This window comes from Bufo bufo, chromosome 1 (genome assembly GCF_905171765.1).
Source record: "Bufo bufo chromosome 1, aBufBuf1.1, whole genome shotgun sequence".
NCBI lineage: Eukaryota > Metazoa > Chordata > Amphibia > Anura > Bufonidae > Bufo > Bufo bufo.
The window spans coordinates 812530676-812557221 of NC_053389.1; the positions used below are offsets into that span (position 1 = coordinate 812530676).

At 47.5% G+C, this 26546-nt stretch overlaps 1 protein-coding gene across 1 annotated transcript in view; it reads right to left on the reverse strand.

Moving 5' to 3' along the window:
- Window positions 1-636: 636 nt before the first annotated feature.
- Window positions 637-26546, reverse strand: part of LOC120986583 (very-long-chain 3-oxoacyl-CoA reductase-B-like) — a 116992-nt gene continuing 91082 nt past the window's right edge. The window contains exons 9-13 of the mRNA XM_040415243.1: window positions 26178-26212; window positions 18827-18908; window positions 7409-7474; window positions 853-1002; window positions 637-758 (exon numbers count right to left, since the gene is read on the reverse strand). Coding sequence (XP_040271177.1) covers window positions 648-758; window positions 853-1002; window positions 7409-7474; window positions 18827-18908; window positions 26178-26212 — 444 coding nt within the window. The 3' untranslated portion in view covers window positions 637-647. The remainder of the gene's footprint in view (window positions 759-852; window positions 1003-7408; window positions 7475-18826; window positions 18909-26177; window positions 26213-26546) is intronic.

A 26546-nucleotide genomic window follows, 5' to 3' on the forward strand; every position in this document is an offset into this window, starting at 1 on the left:
GAGGCCTGCATCCAGCCCTAGACTATGCGGACATAGGAGGACATGAGGCGAGGGGCTGGGTGTGGGTGGTGGAGGAAGGGCTGGCCTCATGGAGGGACAAGAGGCGGAGGTTGGCCCTGGGTGAAGGTGATTGGATAGATAGATTGGTAGGGTTAGTATAGGTTTGTGTTTTCTCACATATGTGTGTAATATAAAAAATATAAAAATAATAATATATAAAAAATATATATAAAAAAAAATGTAAAATTAAAAATAAAATAAAAAAATTATTATAGTTATTTCATATTTCTATTATGATTATTTTATTATTTTTTATTGCAAGAAGTTGTAATTTATTTTCTGTTCTGAGAAATTTGTATAAATTTGTATATAGTCGGGGCTCAGCCGGATCGGATGTTTACGTTAGGCTAGGTTTCATTTTCTCCATTTTTTTTTTTTTAGTAGTTATGAATGAGATAGTATGCATGTAGCTGGGCCAGTAGGGTAAGTGTATATACTTTATACCTTGTTTTATATCTTGTTTGGAAATGTTATGGCAACGTTTTTCTATTTTTGTATAAAATTAAAAAGAGTTCCTCAGTATCTGCTGTTATTCTGTAGATATAGACAATGCACAGTACAACTTCTGAGATCTTTTATTGCTGGGTCTAGTTTATTTTCAGTATCTTTATTATCAGACTCATGGCACACCCGGCAATGAAAATACAGATTCGGGAATTCATGAAGGTCTCGGTTAGCAGGTGGTCAAGGATGTAGCTCTGAAAGAAAATGACAGCGGTAAAATATGTGACCCCTTCCCCTCCTTGATGTCTACTGGGCCATTGAAGGCTAAAATCATATGTTTGTGTGTACCTGGAAGCAGTGGGAGAGGCAGCCATTTGTACGATGGGAGTACCCTACGGTGTTCAGAGCTTCCCGGACGTAGTCATCACTGGTCTTCACTAGAATGTTGGAGCTTATATTGCGGGTCATGTTGGTGGACACAAAATGTGGCAGAACAGACTGAGGAGACAGAGCGTAGCCATCAATTTATTTAGCTTCTCTCTAATACACTGTATATAAATTATAGGGACTATGCTTCCTTCGGATTGGCTAATATGACTATATCACGTCTTGTGCTCGGATCGACTATCAGAACAGCCGTGGCCTAAGCGTAGCAGTAGAGTAGTGGCGGAACTGCTGTAAAGGGTAGCCTAAAGGGGGCCGCCCCATGGGAAGGATGAAAAAAGGGGTAGGGTGGGAGGGGCACACGCTGTCGAGCCGGAACTAGTGGAGGAAGCCGCCGGGGGGGAAGAGCACGGAGGTGCCTTAAATAGTAAGAGCAGGAGCCTCCCCTCCCACAAATACGGCAACTACGTTGCCTACACTTGTGCTCGGATCGACTATCAGAACAGCCGTGGCCTAAGCGTAGCAGTAGAGTAGTGGCGGAACTGCTGTAAAGGGTAGCCTAAAGGGGCCAAAAATACAAGACACAGTAATGTGAACAAAATACTGTATTGACACATATTACAGTAACAAATTACGGAAAGCTAAAGACATCTCGCGTTTAGGGTTGGGGATGTAGCGAGTGTAGCACAATGACTTCCAACGCCCTAATCTCTTTATAATGTGCCCCGGTACATTGTTTTTAGAGGCGGCTGATGCTGCGCCTATCCGGAATGAATGGCCGGTGATGCTCGATGGATCCACGCCTACTCCTGGCAATAAGGCGCGGATGAACCTAAGGAAGGTCTGTATAGAGAGTGGGCCGGAGTCGTAAGCCAACAATGGGGAATGAGGTGCGTCGGGTTTGACCAGTGCCAACCATACATTAAACACTGCGACCGGGCACCATGCATTACCTGTGGGAAAATACTTAACCTTGGTGGCCTCGCCAGGTCTGGTCGTCTTGGTATGATAAAGTGTGAGCACATAGTGGGAGCCTGAGTGTTGTAAATGTTGTTTCTGTATGAAGGAACGGCGGGAAACGGGGCACGTAAATTCCCCGGGTCGTAGGAAGCCGTAGAAGCATAGATACAGGGCGGTCTTAACTAAGGCGCTAGTCCTAACTCCGAAGGGGTTGGTATCTAGGATGGCCGCTAAGGATTTAAACATGTCCCCAGAGAAGGGTCTCCTGGAAATTGTGCTAACGGCTGCTGAATTCTGGATGCCCTTGAGGATCGTTTTAACAGGGTGAGCGGAGAATAGCGAGGGTCTATCTGGGTAGGTGATGTGCCAGTAGTGTTGTATACCGGCTAAGTATGACTTGATCGTGCCGTGTGCTAGTTTGAGGTCTGAGTGGCAAAAAGCTATAAACGCGAGTAAATACGTGATATCGTCCATGGCCAGCTGTGGACACTTGATCTGGAATCTAGAAAAATGGGACCACGCCGTCTTGTATGTCCTAGCCGTGTTCTCGGACAAGGACCTCTGCATGAGGAGCCTGGCTGTGGCCAGGTGCGTGTTCAAGGCATGACTAACAGGTTGTGCGATGGTGTAGGGGTTGGTACGGGGTCCGCCTCTGGTGAAATCTGAAAGAAAAATTGCAGTTTACCTCTAGATAGAGCATCTGCTGCCACGTTTACCTTGCCAGGAATATGTGCACATTCAAAATGAAACTGGTACTGTAGAGCCAACCAGATAAACTGTCTCATGAAGGCCATGATTTCACTGGAGTCTGACCTACCCTTATTGATCAGTGCAGCCAGACCTTCATTATCGGTCAGAATCAGCACTGTGCTCTTGCGCCAGTGAGCTCCCCACGCCTGTGCTGCAGCGACAATGGGGTAAATCTCGAACAACGAGGATGACTGAGAAAACCCAGGTATGGAAGCAACCTCGGGTGGCCAAGCACTGGCCATCCAGTGGTTGCCGTAGATGGCGGCGAAGCCCAGAGCTGATGAAGCATCGGCGTGGAGGACGGGGGAGTGGCTGGACACTGAGGGACTAAACAATGAAATACCATTCCAGTTGGAAAGGAACCGGTCCCACATCACTAGATCGGCCAGAGCTTGTTGATCTAGCCTCACCTGGCTATCTTGGTCGGTGGCTGATGGAAGAAGGCTAAGGAGTCTGGAGATGAAAGTCCTGCCCTGCGGGATGATCCTCATGGCATAATTGAGCATGCCGAGCAGACTTTGGAGCTCCGCTCTGGAACAAATGCCTGCGCAAGCGAACTTATGGATTTTATCTCTGATCCTATGTAGTTTGTCCGGAGGCAAACTAGCTTGCAACGTAACGGTGTCTAATTGGATACCTAAAAAGGTCAAACTGGTGTGGGGGCCCTCAAGCTTATGATTCACTACTGGAACTCCGAGTTTGCTGAACACTTCGATCAAAACTCCTAGATCACCTGGAGGCCGTGCCGGAGGTTCGATCAGCAGAAAGTCGTCTAGATAGTGGATGACGTGATGGGCACTGAAGGTGTGCTCCAGGATCCAGTGTAGACTACTGGCAAACTGATCGAACAGCCAAGGGCTTGATTTGGAGCCGAAAGTGAGACAGTTAGCGAAGTAATACAGCCCGTCCCACCTGACGCCATGCCACTGCCATAGTTGGGGATGAATGGGCAGCAATTTAAAAGCGTCGGTGATATCTGCTTTTGACAGCCACGTGTGCTGCCCCAAAGACAGTATGACCTGAATTGCCTCGTCTATGGACGCATATTTCATGCCGAACTCCTCGGAGGGAATGAGAGCATTGAGGCTAGGCACGTCGGAAGAATGTGGAGCTGACAGGTCGTAAATCAGGCGTCTTTTATTGGAGAATTTGCCAACAACCATGCCTATCGGACTAATTCTCCAGCAATCGAAAGGGGGCTGGCGCATAGGACCTATCAGGTAGCCCTTTACCACCTCTGCTTGAATGAGGCCACTGACTGCCTCAGGGTTCCTGACGGCACACAGTAAATTCCTACATTCGTACGTGGTCTGTGGTAGGGATATCTGGCCTGTGTGGAAACCTACGGTGAAACCGTTTAGGAGGAACCTCACCCACTGCTGGTCAGGATGATCAGCCAGGAATGTGGCTAGCGTGTCAACGTGCACCCTGCCTAGTCATGCCGGGTGAAGGCTTTTCTGAGGGCACTCTGTCTTGGGGTGGGCCCTAAAACAGCTGGTGCATAAATGCAGCAACCGGCATTGGCTGTAGAAGCACCCTGTGTGATTGAAGTTGTTGCAAACTTGCGATTTGCCTAGGTACTTGATAGGCCTGCCTAATTTATCGACCCCTGTGGCGGATTTGGGCATGACGCTATCGGGTGCCTGCCTAGTCTGGGAGCTGCCTGACGGAGGATTGCTGGAGGCGCACCACTCTGCGGTGTGGGAGTGTGCGCTGCAGGTGGAACAAGCGGGGGCTCTCAAGCCAGCAAAATGGCGGCAGAAAAGCTTGGTGTCGGTCACTGCCCAGTCGACGGTGTGCTGGAACTGTGTGAGCAAGGCTGCTGCCCTTGCAGAAAAAGACCTATGGTACTCGTAGAAGGCCGTGCCCCCGTATTTGTGGCCTAGGTCTACTACTTTATAGAGGTATAGGTCAAATTCTTCACGGCGACTGGGCGACACGGAACAGATGACGTCCCGGTATAGGCTAAACGCCAGCACAAGCTCAGTAATACTGAGTTTGCGGTTTAGCCTGATGTCCCGTGACTTGAGGATGACAGACACCTCCCCGCAGGCGATGGTCTTATTGTCGGGTACCTCGTGTGTAGCGATAAGCAGGCAGGCTAAATTAACATCCTTACCGTCTAGAATATCCTGCCTAACGTTGGCCGGAATGAAATGCGGTGGTGCGACATTAGGGAAGTTGGGGGGGGGGGGTAGCCGCAGACGTGGAGGGGACTGATGGAGACGTGAGTGTAGGGGCGCCAGCGCTGGAGGTGGAAGCCCTGTTTTGAATTTCCTCTAGTCTGGTTTGGAAGCCGGACATGGAGGACGCCATGTTATTAATTGCCGCATGTAACTGGGTGATGGAAGTCTGTATGGTATTGGGCGTCAGTAACTCTTGACTGAAGCCTGGTTCGGACTGTAGCAAACGAAAAAGTTCGGCCTTCCTAGCGGATGCAGGGAAGGGAATTCCTCTGCGTAACAGTTCCGTAGTTATCCTGGAGATGGTCCAAGACCTTAGGGAGGGGGTCATGCCTCTTTCAGACTGTACGTCCCCGCTGGCTTGGGATGACGCAGATGCAGTCGGAACTTGGTTGTGTGGCAGCTCCATCTAGAATACATGAAAAGCATGACACGAAGGCTAGCTACACGTGACGATTGCCTGTACCATGCACCCTGGTGGACTAATTAGGGAAGAAAGACTAACCGTGCAAGCTGTGCCTGAGGGGAAATAACCACTCGTGTACCCTAACACCCCCTGCCACCTTGTGAACCCCGGGACGGGGCGTGTACAGCCATGACTGCTGATGTCCGTGGGGGCCCACAACTCCGTGTAAGAGGGTTATAGTGGATGCGTGTGAGACAGGAGACCTGTACGCTCGTACGGTGAGCCTTACCAAGCTGCGACTAAACTGGCGCCTGTAGTCGTGACAGGACTTGCGTCGTCTCTGAAGACGTGACAGAGTAACGTATGCCTGAAGTCGTGACAGGACTTGACCGAGTCTGAAGACGTGACAGACCTGACGATTTGCCTGAGGACGTGACAGGTCTTACGTTGAGTCTGAAGACGTGACAGAACTGGCAAATGCTGAAACGTGACGGATTTGGCGTGAGAGTCTGAGCACGTGTCAGAAGTGGGCCAGCTGCGATATGCCGTGACTATCGACTGAGTCTGCGGACGTGACCGACCTGCCGCGGCTGAACGTGCCGGGACTGCGTGTGGGTCTGAGGACGTGACAGACCTGCCGCGGCTGAACGTGCCGGGACTGCGTGTGAAACTGAGGACGTGGGGAGAAACCCCCCCTCTTTTTTTTTTTTTTTTTCCTTTTTTTTTATTTTTTATAAATACATGTGTTTTTTTTTTTCTCTTTTTTTCCATGGCTGTACATGAACCCCTGGTGGGGAGTGTTACCCCTGGTGAGAAGAGAGCGAGGAAGAGAGGTGAGAGACAGGGGGGAGAGCAAACCAAATAAATTCCCTTTACCGGATCCTGATGGACGAAGTATGTGACTACCTGACTGAACGAAAGAGAGCACCAGGTCAGCTTTGGAAAAAAATAAAAAATAAAACTAAATAAAAAAAGCCTGACCTAACTATATTACTGAATCTACCTGCACCAGGGTTTGTAGGAGTATGATACTCAGACCGTACGAGCCTTTGAAGCCTGAGATGACACCTGTTTATGGAAAAAGCATCAATGATATAGCCAGTACTGACAACTGAATGCCCGTAATCGGACGTCTAGATAAGTATGTGCGCCCGTACGCTGCGCACGCGCGGGGTGCGCGGTACCAGTAGCTGAAAAACGACGAATGCCCAGCGTGAGTATGCTTTGAATTGCATACTGTCCGGACTGTGGTATCAAGAACGGTACGGCTGGCGACACAGAAGCTGCGGTGCGCCGAACAGATGAAACGGAATGTGGCGATATGGTGCCGTGTGCGCCATGTGTACATGATGTCTGACCCCCGACTGTGCACACGTGGTGGAGGGACCGGGCACCCTGTGACTGCGTGGGTACTATAACCCGGGGGGGTATGATATCCGGTAGCGCGCTGGGGCTATCACGGGAGCGACGCCTGAGGCAGTAGTCTGGGAAGTGCGTGGTGGGCCATTAGAAGACGGCGATAGCGAAGCCGACAGCACCCTCCTGCGGTCCGGGACGTGTACTAGATAAGTGGTACCGTCGCTAGGAGGAAGCTGTCGGCTGTATGCGCCCGTTAGCATGGCTGCCCGGCGAGGAGAGGTGCGGCTGCCGAGGCGACCGCCGCCTGAACGTGGGCCGGGAGACCAGGCGCATGCGCCCGTTACCTGTGCCGGGATGCCTGCCGGACGGGAGCGGCTGAAGGTGCGGTGATGAGCGCTGCTGCAGGTGGGGAGATGAGCGATGCTGTACGCAGGACGACGGCCGTCGGACGCGATTCACCACGTGACCCGGAAGTGACGCACACGCTGTCGAGCCGGAACTAGTGGAGGAAGCCGCCGGGGGGGAAGAGCACGGAGGTGCCTTAAATAGTAAGAGCGGGAGCCTCCCCTCCCACAAATACGGCAACTACGTTGCCTACACTTATACTCCAATTATATCCAAAGCTGCAGTCATCATTCTGCTGTTATATCAGGTATTATGATTAAGTCACCTCCAGAGCTGTATTTACTATTTGGCGGTTCTGTGACCTCATATGTTAGTCACATCTAGAGCTGCATTCATGTACGATAGAGGCCATCTGATAACACGAGATCAAGGTCATGCCTTGCTCCGACTTTCATTATAGTAAGCGTGACTGATGGCTGATGAGGATGCGGTAATGCTGTGGAGGTAATACTGGTACCTGAACTGTAATCCCATCAGATCTGTACTCGTAGTAGAGGGAGCGGGAGAAAAAGTCCATGAAAACCTAAAAACGAGACAATGTGGTGGTGAGATGATGAGAGCGATAACATCACACAGGTTCTATCTACAACTGATAACAGATAACACGACAAGACACAATGTCACCCATAAACCGGCTATTGCAAGAGGATACTAGGGGCAACCGTTATAGTGAGAGTCTTGATGGTAGTTATCATAATAGTGGTGGTAGGTGTGATGATGGTGTTTATTAAAAGTTGATCAAGCTCACACTAAACAGTATCTGCTGCAAGACACGACCCTCCAAATCCAAGTGCTGCACAGTTCTGAGCCCGGTTACATTACTTCCAATCAGTGGCGTACCAAGGGGGGGGGGGGGCGGCCCGCCCCGGGTGCCACTCACAAGTGGGGTGCCAGTGGCGTAGGGATCGCCATAGCAGCCATAGCAATGGCTATGGGGCCCTACGCCACTGGGGGCCCGCCGCGACTGAGGATAAAAAAGACACAAACAAACAAAGGGTTCGCCCCGGGTGCCAAATGCTCTAGGTACGCCCCTGCTTCCAATGGGTCCAGTAGAGGGTAATCAAGAATGGGCATAGTAAGAAGAAATTAAGGGAGGCAAAGGTAGATGCAAATCAAGATGCCTGACTGGTATGGAGCTGTTGTCAGGAGTGGAGAATTGTTCCCATTTAGTGACCCAGATAATGTGAACTAATGAATCCAGAAAATGAAGAGCTAGACAATGTCACAGACAGTTCTATGCATAATCCACAGACAGGATTCGTTGTTGCCACCTTACATGTGCTGTGCCAAGAACCTCTTTCCCCTCAGATATCTCCACAGAAGGCAGTATGTATGATGATGGAAGAACAGGTCGCTAGCATATACACTGACTCCAGGTATGTTTCTGGAACTATTGGGAAAAGTAGAAACTGCCACTCGCTGATGAAGTAGCATAAGCTGCTGCTCTACTTCCTCCTCCTGTGATGGCAGTGTACTACTCCATAGCAGCAATACGGGAGGTGGATCTGGCATTGCTGGCCCAAATGCAGACCCATGCTTCTAATGAGGAAATTAATGAATGGAAGAAAAAAGATGAAATCTGGGCAGTAAGCAACAGACTTTGCATGCCCCGAGCCTTGTACCCCATGATGACCAATTTGACATATGGACCCACGCATGCTTCAGAGGAAGCAATAGTAAGTTTGGTACGTAATTCCTGGATTGTCCTGGGATTCAAGAAATTGCCATTAGGCCTGCCTGATCTGTACTTGTCATAACACTGCAAAGATGATAAAGGTTCCTCCTACGCACCTCCCAAATCATACCCTTTCCAGTGTCTGCAGATAGATTTCCTCTAAAGGTGGGTCAGTATGACTTTGTGATTGTCTGTGTGAATCTCTTCTCAGAGGGCCGGAAGCATGCCTGTCATCAAGGTGAATGCAAAGACGATGCCAAGAAGCTCCTCTCTGAAGTGGTATCTAAGTATAGGGTTCTAGCAACTATAGAAAATGATAGAGGTATGCATTTCACAGCAGAAGTATTGCAGGAAATACTAGGAGAATTGGGGATAGAACATGATCTACTTGTCTTGTTTGAAGCAACCGTTTGCTACCCGGCCATGATCCCTTGAGAAAGGTCTTTGACAGGACCGAAACGTTGGGACACATTACGGCCTACAAAGATATGTTATTTATGCTGATATTACTATGATGGCGCGACCAGTCATATATTGACAAACTTGTGAATATTTTTGTACTAATAATAAATTTGCAAAGCAAAAGACATTGGTGTGCCGTGGATTATCTCTATATAATTTACGACTGAAGTCCTCTGCGAGCACCCACCACTATATCAAGGTGTGCGGACTCCACAATTTCCCTCAATCAATGTCTGTCTAACCTGACTTGTGCCAGTGACACTGATCTATTTGTCTGCCTGATACCTGAATTCTGACCTACTTCTGTCTGCCCTGACCCTGGGTCTGTTCCTTGGATTTGCATGTACTCTGCCTGCCTGCCCTCAGTCTGGATCCATCCATATGCCTTGCCTGATCCCCTAGTGCTTTTCACTTGTGTCTCTGACCTCTGTGGGTCAGCTTCCAACTATACCAGGACTATTCCTAGAGGTAGCAGCCTGGTGGCTCCCCTGGAGTGAAGACCAGTTCCCTATATAGGGGTTAAATGGTGAAAACCAGGGAACCACCAGGATGACGATCTCAGGAATAGACTAAAATAAAACCAATTAGTTGGCACTGTGGTTCCACAATCATTGTCCTTATCAGTAGGCTCTTGAACCTTGCTTTGAAGGTCCCTTCCACTTCAACTAACTACTCCACACCTTGTTGATGGGGATATTCATGCTGTGCACCATTGTCTTATTGATTTACTTGTTTTATGGGTTTTTTCTGTACTATCAACAAAGTTACATTGACTAATCATGTTTATGTTTTTTTTCTTGAGGCCCATAAGGAATTATATGGAAACAGATCTGGAAGGGCTACAGCTCACTCTACCGAGGTACAAGCCAATCACCCCCACTCCCTTCACCCAGCACAACAGCAGGAGAACCCAAATATTATCAATACTTGTAGTATCTTTGTAGTGGTAGGGAGAATTAGAGATAAGTAGGGCAGGACAAGGTTCCAGAGCTCCCAGAGTCCCGCCATCAGGCTCTGCTGGTATGTTAGGAGTAGAATAAAACAGATGCAGGAACCTATGTCAATGCCAAAGAATGTCTTAGAGAGGACCTTTCACCTGGATATCCTTAATCTAATTATTATCCTAACTTATAGTGCGGCCCCCACTGATGTATTGGCACTTTTTTTTCTTCTAAATACATCAGGGAGAAGGAGCTCAAGTTCTCTCGAGAATCGCAGCCCCCTCTCCCGCAAGAACTTCACCTCCTTCTCCCTGGCTAAGAGTGGGGCACTCTGATTGGATGCGCTCGCAGCCAGTGAGAAGATAACCGCTCCCAGGAGAAATACGAGTCCACGATATAAGGCCCCGAGCCTATATATGTATAACTGAGTCGCCTCATTAGCATATGATGCGCCAAAAGATACGGGGACCGCAGCTGATGAACGGGGGGTTCTTTAGGGAAAAAAAAGTGCCAATACATCAGTGGGGGCCGCACTATAAGGTAGGATAATAATTAGATTAAGGATCCTCTTTAAGAGTTTGTCAAAAAGAGACTCCATCTTGTCCTGAACACACTTTTCCAAGCTTCTTAAGAACATTCCAAACACAGATTGTGGGAAGGGTTTAGTGGGGTACAAGAGTTGTTAAGATTGCTTGGGACTAAGACCCGGCAGACTCTGTCCACACATAATACCATAGGTTGCATTGTCCTGACATTAGGCTATCATGCATTGTTTCTTCAATCTAATTGGACCAGTGTCCTGGACCATAAAGACTTTATTGGACATGTGCTTACCTTCATGCATAGTTATGTCTAATCTGATTAGATCAGTGTCCTGGACCATAAAGACTTGATTGGACATGTGCTCACCTTCATGCATTGTTATCTGTAATCCGATTGGATCAGTGTCCTGGACCATAAATATTTATTGGGTTTGTGTTTTCTTCTTTATGTATAAACACTGAGAACGGGGAAACCTGGATTCTACTGTACACCAAATCTCTGCGTACTTAATGTCCCCTGGCTGGTGAATTGCCTAATTTTTGACAACTTCATTTCTATTAAAGGAGCCTACTCTAACACTTTGGTGATTATAGTGATGACTAGAGATGAGCGAATCGAATCTGACGAAGTGGAATTCGATCCAAATTTCAGGAAAAATTTGATTCGTGAATGCGAATTTCCTCGCGATTCATGATAACTAATCGCAATTTTTCCTAAAATGGCAGCTACACGTGTGAGGACATGGGGCAAGGAACTCTGGGAAGGCAGGATCACCCAGATTGACATGCCTGCATACAGCCAATCAGCAGCCAGCCAGCCCTGTGATGTCACAGCCCTATAAATACGGCAGCCATCTTGGAGTCAGACATTTTCCAGCGTTCCAATTGCAGGGACAGATGTGAGACATGAGACAGCTAGGGAAAGCAATAGGAAAAACCTGGTTGTCAAAAGAAAACCTGAAAAAACTATTTATAAGTTCAGAGAAAGGATAGGGAGGAATCATTGCACAGCATCTTAGTGCAGGGAGAGACGTCAGAAGGCGCTAGGGACAGTGCTAGGAAAGTGATTTACAAGGGCAGGGAAAGATTATTTGGGGATCCAAATAGCCATTATACAGCTCTGTCATTCCAGCAATTTGTTCTTGGGGTGCAAGTGCTATGTTAAAAAGCCTTTAGTGGCTTATATCTATGGAAAAAGAAAAATATATTCTCAGTTCACTTATGCAGTTATTTGCGGTAAAAGCGTTTAGGCCTCTTTCACACTTGCGTTGTTGGGATCCGGCATGCACTTCCGTTGCCGGAGGTGCCTGCCGGATCCGTAACAACGCAAGTGTACTGAAAGCATTTGAAGACGGAACCGTCTTCCAAATGCTTTCAGTGTTACTATGGCACCCAGGACGCTATTAAAGTCCTGGTTGCCATAGTAGTAGTGGGGAGCGGGGGAGCGGTATACTTACAGTCCGTGCGGCTCTCCGGGCGCTCCAGAATGACGTCAGAGCGCCCCATGCGCATGGATGACGTGATCCATGTGATCACGTGATCCATGAGCTTGGGGCGCCCTGACGTCACTCTGGAGCGCCCGGGGAGCCGCACGGACGGTAAGTATGCTGCTCCCCTGCTCCCCGCTACACTTACCATGGCTGTCAGGACTTTAGCGTCCCGGCAGCCATGGTAACTATTCAGAAAAAGCTAAACGTCGGGTCCGGCAATGCGCCGAAACGACGTTTAGCTTAAGGCCGGATCCGGATCAATGCCTTTCAATGGGCATTGATCCCGGATCCGGCCTTGCGGCAAGTCTTCAGGATTTTTGGCCGGAGCAAAAAGCGCAGCATGCTGCGGTATTTTCTCCGGCCAAAAAACGTTCCGTACCGGAACTGAAGACATCCTGATGCATCCTGAACGGATTACTCTCCATTCAGAATGCATTAGGATAATCCTGATCAGTATTCTTCCGGCATAGAGTCCCGACGACGGAACTCTATGCCGGAAGACAATAACGCAAGTGTGAAAGAGCCCTAAGTGACATATTTCAGTACAAACAGAAAAATATATACGCAGTTCACTTCTGCAGTTATATGTGGTGAAAGCGTTTAGTGGCGTATTTCATTTTAAACAGAAAAATATATACGCTGTTTACTTCTGCAGCTATATGTGGTGAAAGCGTTTAGTGGCCTATTTCAGTACAAAAATAAAAATATATACGCAGTTCACTTATGCAGTTATATGTGGTGAAAGAGTTTAATGGCGTATTTCAGTACAAAAAGAATAATATATACGCACTTCACTGTTGCAGTTACTTGCGCTAAACGCATTTAGTGACATATTTCAGTACAAACAGAAAAATATATACGCAGTTCACTTCTGCAGTTATATGTGATGAAAGGGTTTAGTGGCGTATTTCAGTATAGAAAGAAAAAGATATACGCACTCCACTGTTGCAGTTATTTGTGGTGAAAGCTTTTAGTAGCATATTTCAGCACAAAAAGAAAAATATACACGCACTTCACTGTTGCAGTTATTTGTGGTAAAAGCGTTTAGTGACATATTTCAGTACAGAAAGAAAAAAATATTCTCAGTTCACTTCTGCAGTTATATGTGTTGAAAGCGTTTAGTGGCCTATTTCAGTACAAAAATAAAAATATATACGCAATTCACTTATGCAGTTATATGTTATGAAAGCTTTTAGTGGCCTATTTCAGTACAAAAATAAAAATATATACGCAGTTCACTTATGCAGTTATATGTGGTGAAAGAGTTTAATGGCGTATTTCAGTACAAAAAGAATAATATATACGCACTTCACTGTTGCAGTTACTTGCGCTAAACGCATTTAGTGACATATTTCAGTACAAACAGAAAAATATATACGCAGTTCACTTCTGCAGTTATATGTGATGAAAGGGTTTAGTGGCGTATTTCAGTATAGAAAGAAAAAGATATACGCACTCCACTGTTGCAGTTATTTGTGGTGAAAGCTTTTAGTAGCATATTTCAGCACAAAAAGAAAAATATACACGCACTTCACTGTTGCAGTTATTTGTGGTAAAAGCGTTTAGTGACATATTTCAGTACAGAAAGAAAAAAATATTCTCAGTTCACTTCTGCAGTTATATGTGTTGAAAGCGTTTAGTGGCCTATTTCAGTACAAAAATAAAAATATATACGCAATTCACTTATGCAGTTATATGTGGTGAAAGCTTTTAGTGGCCTAGTTCAGTACAAAAAGAAAAATATACACGCACTTCACTGTTGCAGTTATATGTGTTGAAGCGTTTAGTGGCCTATTTCAGTACAGAAAGAAAAATATATACGCACTTCACTGTTGCAGTTATCTGCGGTGAAAGCATTTAGTGGCATATTTCAGTACAGAAAGAAATATATATTCGTTGCTTTTAGGGGTGTTTTAATTTGCTTTAAATTTATTTAGTTCAGCTAAAAGTATGTCAGACAGAGAAGTGCCAGGCCATGGACAGAGGAGTGGCAGAGGCCTAAATGTTTCTGGTGCAAGCAGAGGTCACAGCAGAGTAAGGGGGCATGGCAACAGGAGTAGCAGTGAGAGGCCTGAGCTCGTGGTGTCATCTAGCGGTCGTGTCTTGACCAGCAACCCAGCGGTTCTTGAATGGTTGACTCGGTCATCCACTTCCTTCCAAGTGACCTCAGACAGCCCTAGCGGTGGGTTCGTCAGACACAACCCTTAGTTGGCATGGCCCGGGAGCAGGCCCTGTGCCCTCAGGTGTCCTCAACCTGCCTCTGTCCCTTTCTGTTCCCTCACCGCGAGAATATTATATACTGTAGGCTCAGCTCCACTTTTCAGCGAGGAAGAGCTACTGCCCAACCAACATCTAGAGGAGACATCCATCGCTTCCTCTGCTAGGTGGGCAAGTAGTTATGAGGAGAGTGCCGTGGGAGGTGGTGTTGCGAGCGGTCAGGCTCCTGACCCAGAGACCGCTGAGGAGGACATCAGGAACATGCAGACACTACTCGATGATGAAGCCAATCGCACTTGGGAGCCGGGTGCAGAAGGGGCTTCATCATCATCAGGAGAAGAGGGTGGCAGCTTGCCCATGAGGCAGCGGCTGAGCCAGCAAGGTGGTAGCATGGCTGGGAGTCAGCTGGGTGGCAGCAGTGGGAGTTTGGGAGCCAAACGTGCCCGGGGTAGACCACCTGCTTCGCAGAAGCCTACCTGCCCGGGAAGTAGTGGTGCAGGGGTTCACGGAGGCAGCGGTGGTAGCAGTCAGTCAGTGCGGACTGTTGGGGGGAAAATCACCTACTCGGCGGTTTGGCAGTTTTTTGTTAAGCCGCCGGAGGAGGTTAACATGGCCATATGTAGAATATGTGGGCAGAAGGTCAAGCATGGCCAGGGTGCCAATGTTGGCACCACGGCCCTGCGTCAAAATATGCAGCGACACCATAAAGTGGCCTGGGAGAACCGTGGCTCCGATGTGGTGGTCACCCAGTGGCACGCACCCAGTTTCAGGCATTCAAGGCTCAACCACCTCAGCCGAAGGGAGCTGTCTGTCATTCCCATCTTCTGCTGGTCCAGATGCTCCTGCTCCTCCTACTCCTCCTCGTCAGTCATTCCGTCAGCAATCGATCACTGAAGCGATTGCCAAGAGACAGCAGTATGCGTGCACTCATCCAACGGCGCAGAAGCTGAATGTGCTCCTGGCCAAGTTGCTAGTGCTGCCGTCCCTCCCTTTCCAAGTGGTAAACTCTGCACCTTTTAGAGAACTGATGACTTGTGCAGAGCCGAGGTGAAGAGTCCCAAGCCGTAATTTCTTTGCCAAAACGGCAGTACCAGCCCTGCACACACATGTAGAACAGAAAGCGGGCCAGTCCTTGAGCCTGTCGGTGTCTGCCAAAGTGAACGGCAGCACCGACGTGTGCAGCTGTAACTACGGTTAGGGACAATACATGTCCTTTATGGCCCACTGGGTGAATATGGTTCCTTCACAGCCACACCAGCAACTTGGCCAGGTCACGCCGCTTCCGCCTCCACATTGTCACGCCGTTGGTCCTGCGACAATGTCCGCCTCTGCCTCCTCATCCTCCACCGTTTCCTCAGCCTCCACTGCAGGGAAAAGTCACAGTGCCCCTCCAGCATACCACATGTGCAGGGCACGGCGGTGTCACGCTGTTCTGCACCTCGTTTGCCTGGGTGAACGGTGTCACACAGGGAAGGAACTGCTCCGTGTCCTTCATCAAGAAATCGAATCCTGGCTTTCTCCACGACAACTCAAAATCGGAACGATGTTGACCGACAACGGGAAGAACATGTTGTCGGCGCTGCATCAAGGAGGGCTGAGCCATGCGCCCTGCATGGCACACATGTTCTACGAACAGAGAAAGGCCATCAACAATTTCTTGATGATCCAAGCGGATAGGAGTACTACCCTGTGTAACTTTGATGTCAGCCAGTGGCATTACATGCGTGACACCTGCCAATTGCTTAGGCCCTTTGAGGACACCACACCGTGGCAGTATGCAATGGAGATGGAGGCAGGGAGTCGCTCCGAGTCACTTGCACAAATGGCCCGATGCATGCTCACTTGCTTGCGTAGTGACAGCCGAATTGTCACCATTCGGCAGAGGGATGACTTCTGGCTCTCCACCTTGTTGGACCCTCACTACTGGTCCAAAATGGGGGCCTTTTTTACACCCACTGAGAGGGAGGACAAACTGAACTACTACAGAGACATACTATGTAGTCAGTTGGCTGCTGCCTATCTGCGCCATCGTCAATCCTCTCACAGGTCTGACCGGGGGGGGGCCCTCTGCGCTCATGTTCCACTGCCATCGCTGCTAGGGAGGGGTGGCAGGAGCAGTTCCAGCTCCATCAGCAGCGGCCTGAGTCTACAGTCGCTGATTAGTAGCTTTCTTCACCCGCATAGTGAAGAAACTACTCACCAGCAGCAGCAGGAAGACCTGGAGCAGGACCTGAATCAGCAGGTGGTTGCATACTTGGACAGCACCATGCCACCCCACATTGGAGATCCACTGGACTACTGGGCAGCCAAACTCGATTTGTGGCCGCAACTGGCAGAGTTTGCCCTGGAAAAGCTATCCTGCCCGGCCAGTAGTGTAACATCAGAGCAGGTGTTTAGTGCGGCGGGGGCCATAGTTACCCCAAGGAGAAATCGCCTGTCCACCCAAAATGTGGAGAGACTGACCATTGTCAAGATAAATCAGGCGTGGATCAGCCAGGATTTCCACCCACCAATGCCTGATGCATCTGATTAGATCATCCATGCCGCCTCACCCAAACCTTGAAAAAAAGAAACCGGTTTCTTCTGGCTTGTTGCCTCAGCTACTACTCTGATGCTGCCACCTGCCTGATGCCACACATCTGATGCCAAGTGCTCCTTCTTTCATCCACCTTTGTCAGTGGGTACTGGCATTGCCAGCCACCGCCCACTCTGTCACCAGGTCATTTTTTGGTCTCCTGATGCTGCTGCTGCCATCTCCACACTATGTCACCTTGCCACTCTGTGGTATCCTGATGCTGCTGCCATCTCCACACCATGTCACCTTGCCACTTTGTGGTATCCTCCTGATGCTGCTGCTGTCACCACCTCCAGACTCGGTCATTGTGCCACTCTGTGGCCTACTCCTGATGCTGCTGCTGCCGCCACCTACAGACTCTGTCATTGTGCCACTCGGTGGCCTTCCTTATACTGCTGCCACCTCCTGACTTTGTCATTGTGCCACTCGGTGGCCTTCTCCTGATGCTGATGCCACCTCCAGACTCTGTCATTGGGCCACTCTGTGGTCTCCTCATGCTGCTTCCACCCTCCCCACTTCATGACTGGTCCACTATTTTGTCTTTTGGCCTAGCTGACCTCATCATTTATTTGACCTTTCTTCTGATCTGTCAAAAGGAAGGAAAAATGAGACGCACAACGGATCCTGTCTGTGTAGCGGCTGTAAGGCCTGTATGGTCCCATCAGAATTGGCTTATGATTTGGTAGCCAAAAGCAGGAGTGGGTACAAAACACAGAAGACATGCAAATATTCCATTCACGTGTCATCTCTGCTTTACATCCACTCCTGTTTTTTTGATATATTAGCAATACTAATGGAATACTGACCAAATGCTGACCGAGTGAAGGCTGATGCTCCACAGACAGGATCCGTTTTTTGTTGGTTATTGTTCTGATGGATCAGAGGAAGGGCAAAATAATCAGTGACGTCAACACAAACCTTCTGCTGACACCCTCTCCACTCGGTCGGGGGGCTCTACTTGTATAAGCGTTTAATAGAACAGGTTCTGTAGACATCTATGTGGAATCAGCTGAGGACGGTGTAAAAGGAGTGCGCTTCTTCTTGGCGCTAACATCGACCTGTAAGGCTCATTCACACTTGAGTTATTTTGTCAGTTTTGGCCCCGTAACTGCCCAAATAAGTGAAGTGTGCAGTGATTCTAAGAGCGACGCCTGTCATCTGCATGTCATACTGACTCACAGTATTATTTCACTACCACAGCAGACTCCCTATGCGTGTTACTGCAAGGCACAGTGTTCTACACCAATATAAAGGCTCTGTGCAGCCAGGAAATAGTAGGTTTTTAACTTAATTTGTCGCAAATTTATTCGGATCGAAGCAAATTTTTCCTAAATAATTTGCCAAACTGGCAAATCGAATTTTTGAAAGATTTGCTCATCTCTAGTGATGATATTGATGTCAGTGATCATGAAGAGAGGGATGTTAGGGCTGTATTACACCAACAGATCATCTGACCAATTTCTGCTTAATCAAACCAATAGTTGGTGTGTATGAGAAAAGATCTGTGTGTGTAAACGGCCATCTGACCAATGATCTAGGAATCTATAATACTGAACTCATAGAAATCTATGGCACCATAATGTGCCTCCACATGGCTCTGATTTCATACAGAAACATATGCCCATGTGCCATCAGATGTCATATCACGGAGGTATTCTCATGAAGACACCATATGGCAGCACATGCAGTGCCTGTGCCCCTGTGAAATGAACTATTCATTGAGATGTCTTTGATGTGGCGCCATCTACAGTATGTTAGTATCATTGCTCATCGGCTATTCTGTTTATAAATATGTTTTATATGAGGTCCTATACCAGGGCTGGCCAACCTGCGGCTCTCCAGCTGTTGCAAAACTACAACTTCCAGCATGCCCAGACAGCCTACAACTATCAGCCTACAGCAGGGCATGGTGGGAATTGTAGTTTTACAACAGCTGGAGGGCCGCAGGTTGGCCGGCCCTGTCCTATACGTACCTTAGTAGCGCAATACATCGTTATTACTGGGTAAGGACGGGCCCCGACAGAGGAGGAGAGGTTTATGATCAGACCCTTTTTCCTATGGAAAAAAAAAGAGGTCAATGCCAATCAGTGCCCTTCCAGCTTCACAGTTATGTCTGTACATCTTCCCAGGCTTTTATGGTGGCAGGTATGTGGGGACATTGATGGAGATGGTGCTCCTGACACCATTTTTCTGGTAGGTCACCCAAATAATTATGAATTATCATTTCTGTCCTAATGAATCCACTGATTTCCCGGGGAATAACCAACACATCCGACTGTACAAAGTGCAGCAGTGCTGTGTACACTAAACGGGCCACATCTCAGCCGTGTACCAAGTGGGTCATTTAGAGGGATTTTCCAGTGTTATGTAAATGAATGAAACTTTCTAATATACACTCACCTAAAGAATTATTAGTGCCCCCATACTAATACGGTGTTGGACCCCCTTTTGCCTTCAGAACTGCCTTAATTCTACGTGGCATTGATTCCACAAGGTGCTGATAGCATTCTTTAGAAATGTTGGCCCATATTGATAGGATAGCATCTTGCAGTTGATGGAGATTTGAGGGATGAACATCCAGGGCACGAAGCTCCCGTCCCACCACATCCCAAAGATGCTCTATTGGGTTGAGATCTGGTGACTGTGGGGGCCATTTTAGTACAGTGAACTCATTGTCATGTTCAAGAAACCAATTTGAAATGATTCGAGCTTTGTGACATGGCGCATTATCCTGCTGGAAGTAGCCATCAGAGGATGGATACATGTTCTCATTCTGTTTACGCCAAATTCGGACTCTACCATTTGAATGTCTCAACAGAAATCGAGACTCCTCAGACCAGGCAACATTTTTCCAGTCTTCAACAGTCCAATTTTGGTGAGCTCGTGCAAATTGTAGCCTCTTTTTCCTATTTGTAGTGGAGATGAGTGGTACCCGGTGGGGTCTTCTGCTGTTGTAGCCCATCCGCCTCAAGGTTGTGCGTGTTGTGGCTTCACAAATGCTTTGCTGCATACCTCGGTTGTAACGAGTGGTTATTTCAGTCAACGTTGCTCTTCTATCAGCTTGAATCAGTCGGCCCATTCTCCTCTGACCTCTAGCATCCACAAGGCATTTTTGCCCACAGGACTGCCGCATACTGGATGTTTTTCCCTTTTCACACCATTCTTTGTAAACCCTAGAAATGGTTGTGCGTGAAAATCCCAGTAACTGAGCAGATTGTGAAATACTCAGACCGGCCCGTCTGGCACCAACAACCATGCCACGCTCAAAATTGCTTAAATCACCTTTCTTTCCCATTCTGACATTCAGTTTGGAGTTCAGGAGATTGTCTTGACCAGGAGCACCCCCCTAAATGCATTGAAGCAACTGCCATGTGATTGGTTGACTAGATAATTGCATTAATGAGAAATAGAACAGGTGTTCCTAATAATTCTTTAGGTGAGTGTATACATATATATATATACGGTACATTATATAACTAGCAGAAGGACCCGGCTTCGCTCGGCTATATTTCATCTATTTCATTTAATGTTTGTGTGTCGTTAAAAGATATCGACAGTATCCACTATAACAGTGACCTCCACAGCCCCCCACCCCTTAACTCTGACCCCCCCCACACTACCCCGTCTCCTTAAAATAGGACCTCCACAGCAGCCCACCCCCTTAACTTTGACCTTCACAGCACCCCACCCCATTGACAGTGACCTCCACAGGGGCCACCCCTTAACAGTGAACTCTACAGCACTCGTCCCTTAAAACTGACCATAGGTTACAGTCCCCTTAACAGTGACCTCCACAGTACCCCGCTGCCTCTTTAATAGTGTTCTCCACAGTCCCCTCCTCCCTTAACAGTGACCTCCACAGTGCCCGCCCCTTTACCAGTAACATCCACAGCCACCGCCCCTTTATTAGTGACCTCCACAGTACCCTGTATCCTTAACATTGATTTCCACAATAACCCGCCCCCTTAACAGTAACCTCCACAGAGCTCCGTTACCCTAAAATGTGACCTCCACAACACCCCGTTCCCTTAACAGTGGCCTCTACAGCACCCCGCCCCTTAACACTGACCTCCATAGCGGACCATCCCCTTAACTGTGACCTCCACCATTCCCTGCCCCCTTAACAGAGACCTCCACAGTGCCCGCCCCTTTAACAGTAACCTCCACAGCATTTCGCCCCTTTAACAGTGACCTCCACAGCGGCCATCCATTTATTAGTATGCTTCAAAGTACCCCGCCCCCTTAACAGTGACCTCCATAGCGGCCCGACATGTTTTTGATCAATTATATGCGCAAAGAGCTTCTAACTGCCCTTGCAGCACGGTGCTGTCTGAGTGTGAGCTGCAGGAAGAAAGTCACCCTCCCTCCCTCCCACAGAAGTTTATTTTTTACCTTCATTTTTTTAATCCGCGTTGGCTGCGGAGTGGGAGGGGTGTTGCCTAACTGGGTCGGGGGCGTGACTTAGCAGACCTGGGGGTGGGGTTTTTAAGTCTGTCTTTTGAGGGTGGTCTGAATGGCGACCCTACCTGCCCCCTTGACTGTGTCATCGACAGCGCCCTGCCCCTTTAACCACTTCAGCCCCCTTAGCTTAAACACCCTTAATGACCAGGCCACTTTTTACACTTCTGACCGACACTATTTTCACCGTTTATTGCTCGGTCATGCAACTTACCACCCAAATGAATTTTACCTCCTTTTCTCCTCACTAATAGAGCTTTCATTTGGTGGTATTTCATTGCTGCTGACATTTTTACTTTTTTTGTTATTAATCGAAATTTAATGATTTTTTTGCAAAAAAATGACATTTTGCACATTCAGTTGTAAAATTTTGCAAAAAAAACAACGTCCATATTTAAATTTTTCTCTAAATTTATTGTTCTACATGTCTTTGATAAAAAAAAATGTTTGGGTAAAAAAAAAATGGTTTGGGTAAAAGTTATAGCGTTTACAAACTATGGTACAAAAAAGTGAATTTCCGCTTTTTGAAGCAGCTCTGACTTTCTGAGCACCTGTCATGTTTCCTGAGGTTCTACAATGCCCAGACAGTACAAACACCCCACAAATGACCCCATTTCGGAAAGTAGACACCCTAAGGTATTCGCTGATGGGCATAGTGAGTTCATAGAACTTTTTATTTTTTGTCACAAGTTAGCGGAAAATGATGATTTATTTTTTTCTTACAACGTCTCATATTCCACTAACTTGTGACAAAAAATAAAAACTTCCATGAACTCACTATGCCCATCACGAAATACCTTGGGGTGTCTTCTTTCCAAAATGGGGTCACTTGTGGGGTAGTTATACTGCCCTGGCATTTTAGGGGCCCAAATGCGTGAGAAGTAGTTTGAAATCAAAATCTGTAAAAAATGGCCGGTGGAATCCTAAAGGTGCTCTTTGGAATGTGGGCCCCTTTGCCCACCTAGGCTGCAAAAAAGTGTCACACATGTGGTATCGCCGTACTCAGGAGAAGTTGGGCAATGTGTTTTGGGGTGTCATTTTACATATACCCATGCTGGGTGAGATAAATATCTTGGCAAAAGACAACTTTTCCCATTTTTTTTATACAAAGTTGGCATTTGACCAAGATATTTATCTCACCCAGCATGGGTATATGTAAAATGACACCCCAAAACACATTGCCCAACTTCTCCTGAGTACGGCGATACCACATGTGTGACACTTTTTTGCAGCCTAGGTGGGCAAAGGGGCCCACATTCCAAAGAGCACCTTTAGGATTTCACCGGCCATTTTTTACAGATTTTGATTTCAAACCACTTCTCACGCATTTGGGCCCCTAGAATGCCAGGGCAGTATAACTACCCCACAAGTGACCCCATTTTGGAAAGAAGACACCCCAAGGTATTCGCTGATGGGCATAGTGAGTTCATGGAAGTTTTTGATGTTTGTCACAAGTTAGTGGAATATGAGACTTTGTAAGGAAAAAAAAAAAAATCATAATTTTCCGCTAACTTTTGACAAAAAATAAAAAATTCTAGGAACTCGCCATGCCCCTCACGGAATACCTTGGGGTGCCTTCTTACCAAAATGGGGTCACTTGTGGGGTAGTTATACTGCCCTGGCATTCTAGGGGCCCTAATGTGTGGTAAGTAGGTAAATGACCTGTGAAATCCTAAAGGTGCTCTTTGGAATGTGGGCCCCTTTGCCCACCTAGGCTGCAAAAAAGTCTCACACATGTGGTATCGCCGTATTCAGGAGAAGTTGGGCAATGTGTTTTAGGGTGTCTTTTTACATATACTCATGCTGGGTGAGAGAAATATCTCGGCAAAAGACAACTTTTCCCATTTTTTATACAAAGTTGGCATTTGACCAAGATATTTATCTCACCCAGCATAGGTATATGTAAAATGACACCCCAAAACACATTGCCCAACTTCTCCTGAGTACGGCGATACCAGATGTGTGACACTTTTTTGCAGCCTAGATGCGCAAAGGGGCCCACATTCCTTTTATGAGGGCATTTTTAGACATTTGGATCCCAGACTTCTTCGCACACATTAGGGCCCCTAGAATGCCAGGGCAGTATAAATACCCCACATGTGACCCCATTTTGGAAAGAAGACACCCCAAGGTATTCAATGAGGGGCATGGCGAGTTCATAGAATTTTTTTTTTTTTGGCACAAGTTAGCGGAAATTGATTTTTTATTTTTTTTTCTCACAAAGTCTCCCTTTCCGCTAACTTGGAACAAAAATTTCAATCTTTTATGGACTCAATATGCCCCTCACGGAATACCTTGGGGTGTCTTCTTTCCGAAATGGGGTCACATGTGGGATATTTATACTGCCCTGGCATTCTAGGGGCTCTAAAGCGTGAGAAGAAGTCTGGAATATAAATGTCTAAAAAATTTTACGTATTTGGATTCCGTGAGGGGTATGGTGAGTTCATGTGAGATTTTATTTTTTGACACAAGTTAGTGGAATATGAGACTTTGGAAGAAAAAAAAATAAAATTTCCGCTAACTTGGGCCAAAAAAATGTCTGAATGGAGCCTTACAGGGGGGTGATCAATGACAGGGGGGTGATCACCCCATATAGACTCCCTGGTCACCCCCCTGTCATTGATCAACCCCCTGTCATTGATCACCCCCGTGTAAGGCTCCATTCAGACGTCCGTATGTTTTTTACGGATCCACTGATACATGGATCGGATCCGCAAAACACATACAGACATCTGAATGGAGCCTTACAGGGGGGTGATCAATGACAGGGGGGTGATCACCCCATATAGACTCCCTGATTACCCCCCTGTAAGGCTCCATTCAGATGTCTGTATGTGTTTTGCGGATCCGATCCATGTATCAGTGGATCCGTAAAAAACATACGGACATCTGAATGCAGCCTTACAGGGGGGTGATCAATGACAGGGGGTTGATCAATGACAGGGGGGTGACCAGGGAGTCTATATGGGGTGATCACCCCCCTGTCATTGATCCCCCCCCTATAAGGCTCCATTCAGATGTCCGTATGTGTTTTGCGGATCCAATCCATGTATCCGTGGATCCGTAAAAAACATACGGACATCTGAATGCATCCTTACAGGGGGTTGATCAATGACAGGTGGGTGATCAGGGAGTCTATATGGGGTGATCACCCACCTGTAAGGCTCCATTCAGACGTCTGTATGTGTTTTGCGGATCCGATCCATCTATCAGTGGATCCGTAAAAATCATACGGACGTTTGAATGGAGCCTTACAGGGGAGTGATCAATGACAGGGGGGTGATCAGGGAGTCTATATGGGGTGATCACCTCCGTCATTGATCACGCCCCTGTAAGGCTCCATTCAGACGTCCGTATGTGTTTTGCGGATCCGATCCATCTATCAGTGGATCCGTAAAAATCATACGGACGTCTGAATGGAGCCTTACAGGGGGGTGATCAATGACAGGGGGGTGATCAATGACAGGGGGGTGATCAGGGAGTCTATATGGGGTGATCTGGGGTGATCAGGGGTGAATAAGGGGTTAATAAGTGACGGGGGGGGGAGTGTAGTGTAGTGTGGTGCTTGGTGCTACATATTACTGAGCTACCTGTGTCCTCTGGTGGTCGATCCAAACAAAAGGGACCACCAGAGGACCAGGTAGCAGGTATATTAGACGCTGTTATCAAAACAGCGTCTAATATACCTGTTAGGGGTTAAAAAAAATCACATCTCCAGCCTGCCAGCGAACGATCGCCGCTGGCAGGCTGGAGATCCACTCGCTTACCATCCGATCCTGTGAACGCGCGCGCCTGTGTGCGCGCGTTCACAGGAAATCTCCCGTCTCGCGAGGGACGCGCCGGCGCGTCCAGGAGGAATCAATCAACCACCTCCAGGACGCGTCGCTGCGTTCGGCGGTCCGGAGGTGGTTAAAGCTGACCTACAGCAGTGAAGAAAAATGGCTGGGTTGTTATGGAAGCCTGGTGTAAAACTGTGTGTATGTGGAGACTAAGGTCCCTCGAACTTCTATTGGCTGATAAGGGACCATGTGTATGGCAGGCTTCTATTGGCTAATGCATTTTCTGGGAATATCTCAGGAACCGCACGTGCTAGAGAGCTGAGACCCGGTCTAAAACCTTCCCGGACACCTGCTGTACCTGTGTGCCAAATGTCGTGATTGTAAGTGCGATGGTGCGGATTCCTATAGCGAACATACACACACATACACTCAGCTTTATATATTAGATATTATTTATAAGCTATTTTCAAGATCTACTCTTGCGGTCATTGAATTAGGACACTTAACCCCGTCAGAGACAGCAACCTGGTACATAGCTACTACTGCTCTCATCAGAGACCTAGATATAGACACATAGCTAGTCCTGATCTGAGCTGAGATGTAGATACAATTGTATCCAGTGTAGACAATGCTCTGTGAGATACACAACAATAGCGGCTACACTAATCTCTCTGCTACCATGTATCAGCGCATTGTCTACACTGGATACAATTGTATCTACATCTCAGCTCAGATCAGGACTAGCTACATACAGGGTTTACTGTCTGAATGTAAACTAGAGTGTTCTCATTCACTGACAGCAGGCAGAGATAGAGTATTAATAATAGTAAGACATTGAAGCGTAAAGTGCATTACAAAACTGTAAAACATTTCTCTACATTAAGATACAGTATCAGATCAGCAGTGTATGGAGCAGGGACACCACAGCGCTACATACTGGCTGGTCTTGGTACTGCAGCTCAGATCCTATTAGAGAACACATCAGAGAAAACAGCAGGACATAGAAGTCATCCCTGAGCAGAACGGCCGCGTATATAATGGGAGATATTACAGAGCAGCAAAATACAGCCCTCCCCCCGCTCCGTACCTCAGCACCATTCTGGGTAACACAATGCGGGTCATCTGAAAAACACAACAAACAGGAGAAACGTAAGAGCAAGACTGAGAAATATCACCCTGCAGGAGGAGGAGCCAACTCATAGCTCCTTCTATATGTATCACCCTATAGGAGGAGGAGCAGACTCATAGCTCCTTCTATATGTATCACCCTGCAGGAGGAGGAGCCAACTCATAGCTCCTTCTATATGTATCACCCTGCAGGAGGAGGAGCAGACTCATAGCTCCTTCTATATGTATCACCCTGCAGGAGGAGGGGCAGACTCATAGCTCCTTCTATATGTATCACCCTGCAGGAGGAGGAGCAGACTCATAGCTCCTTCTATATGTATCACCCTGC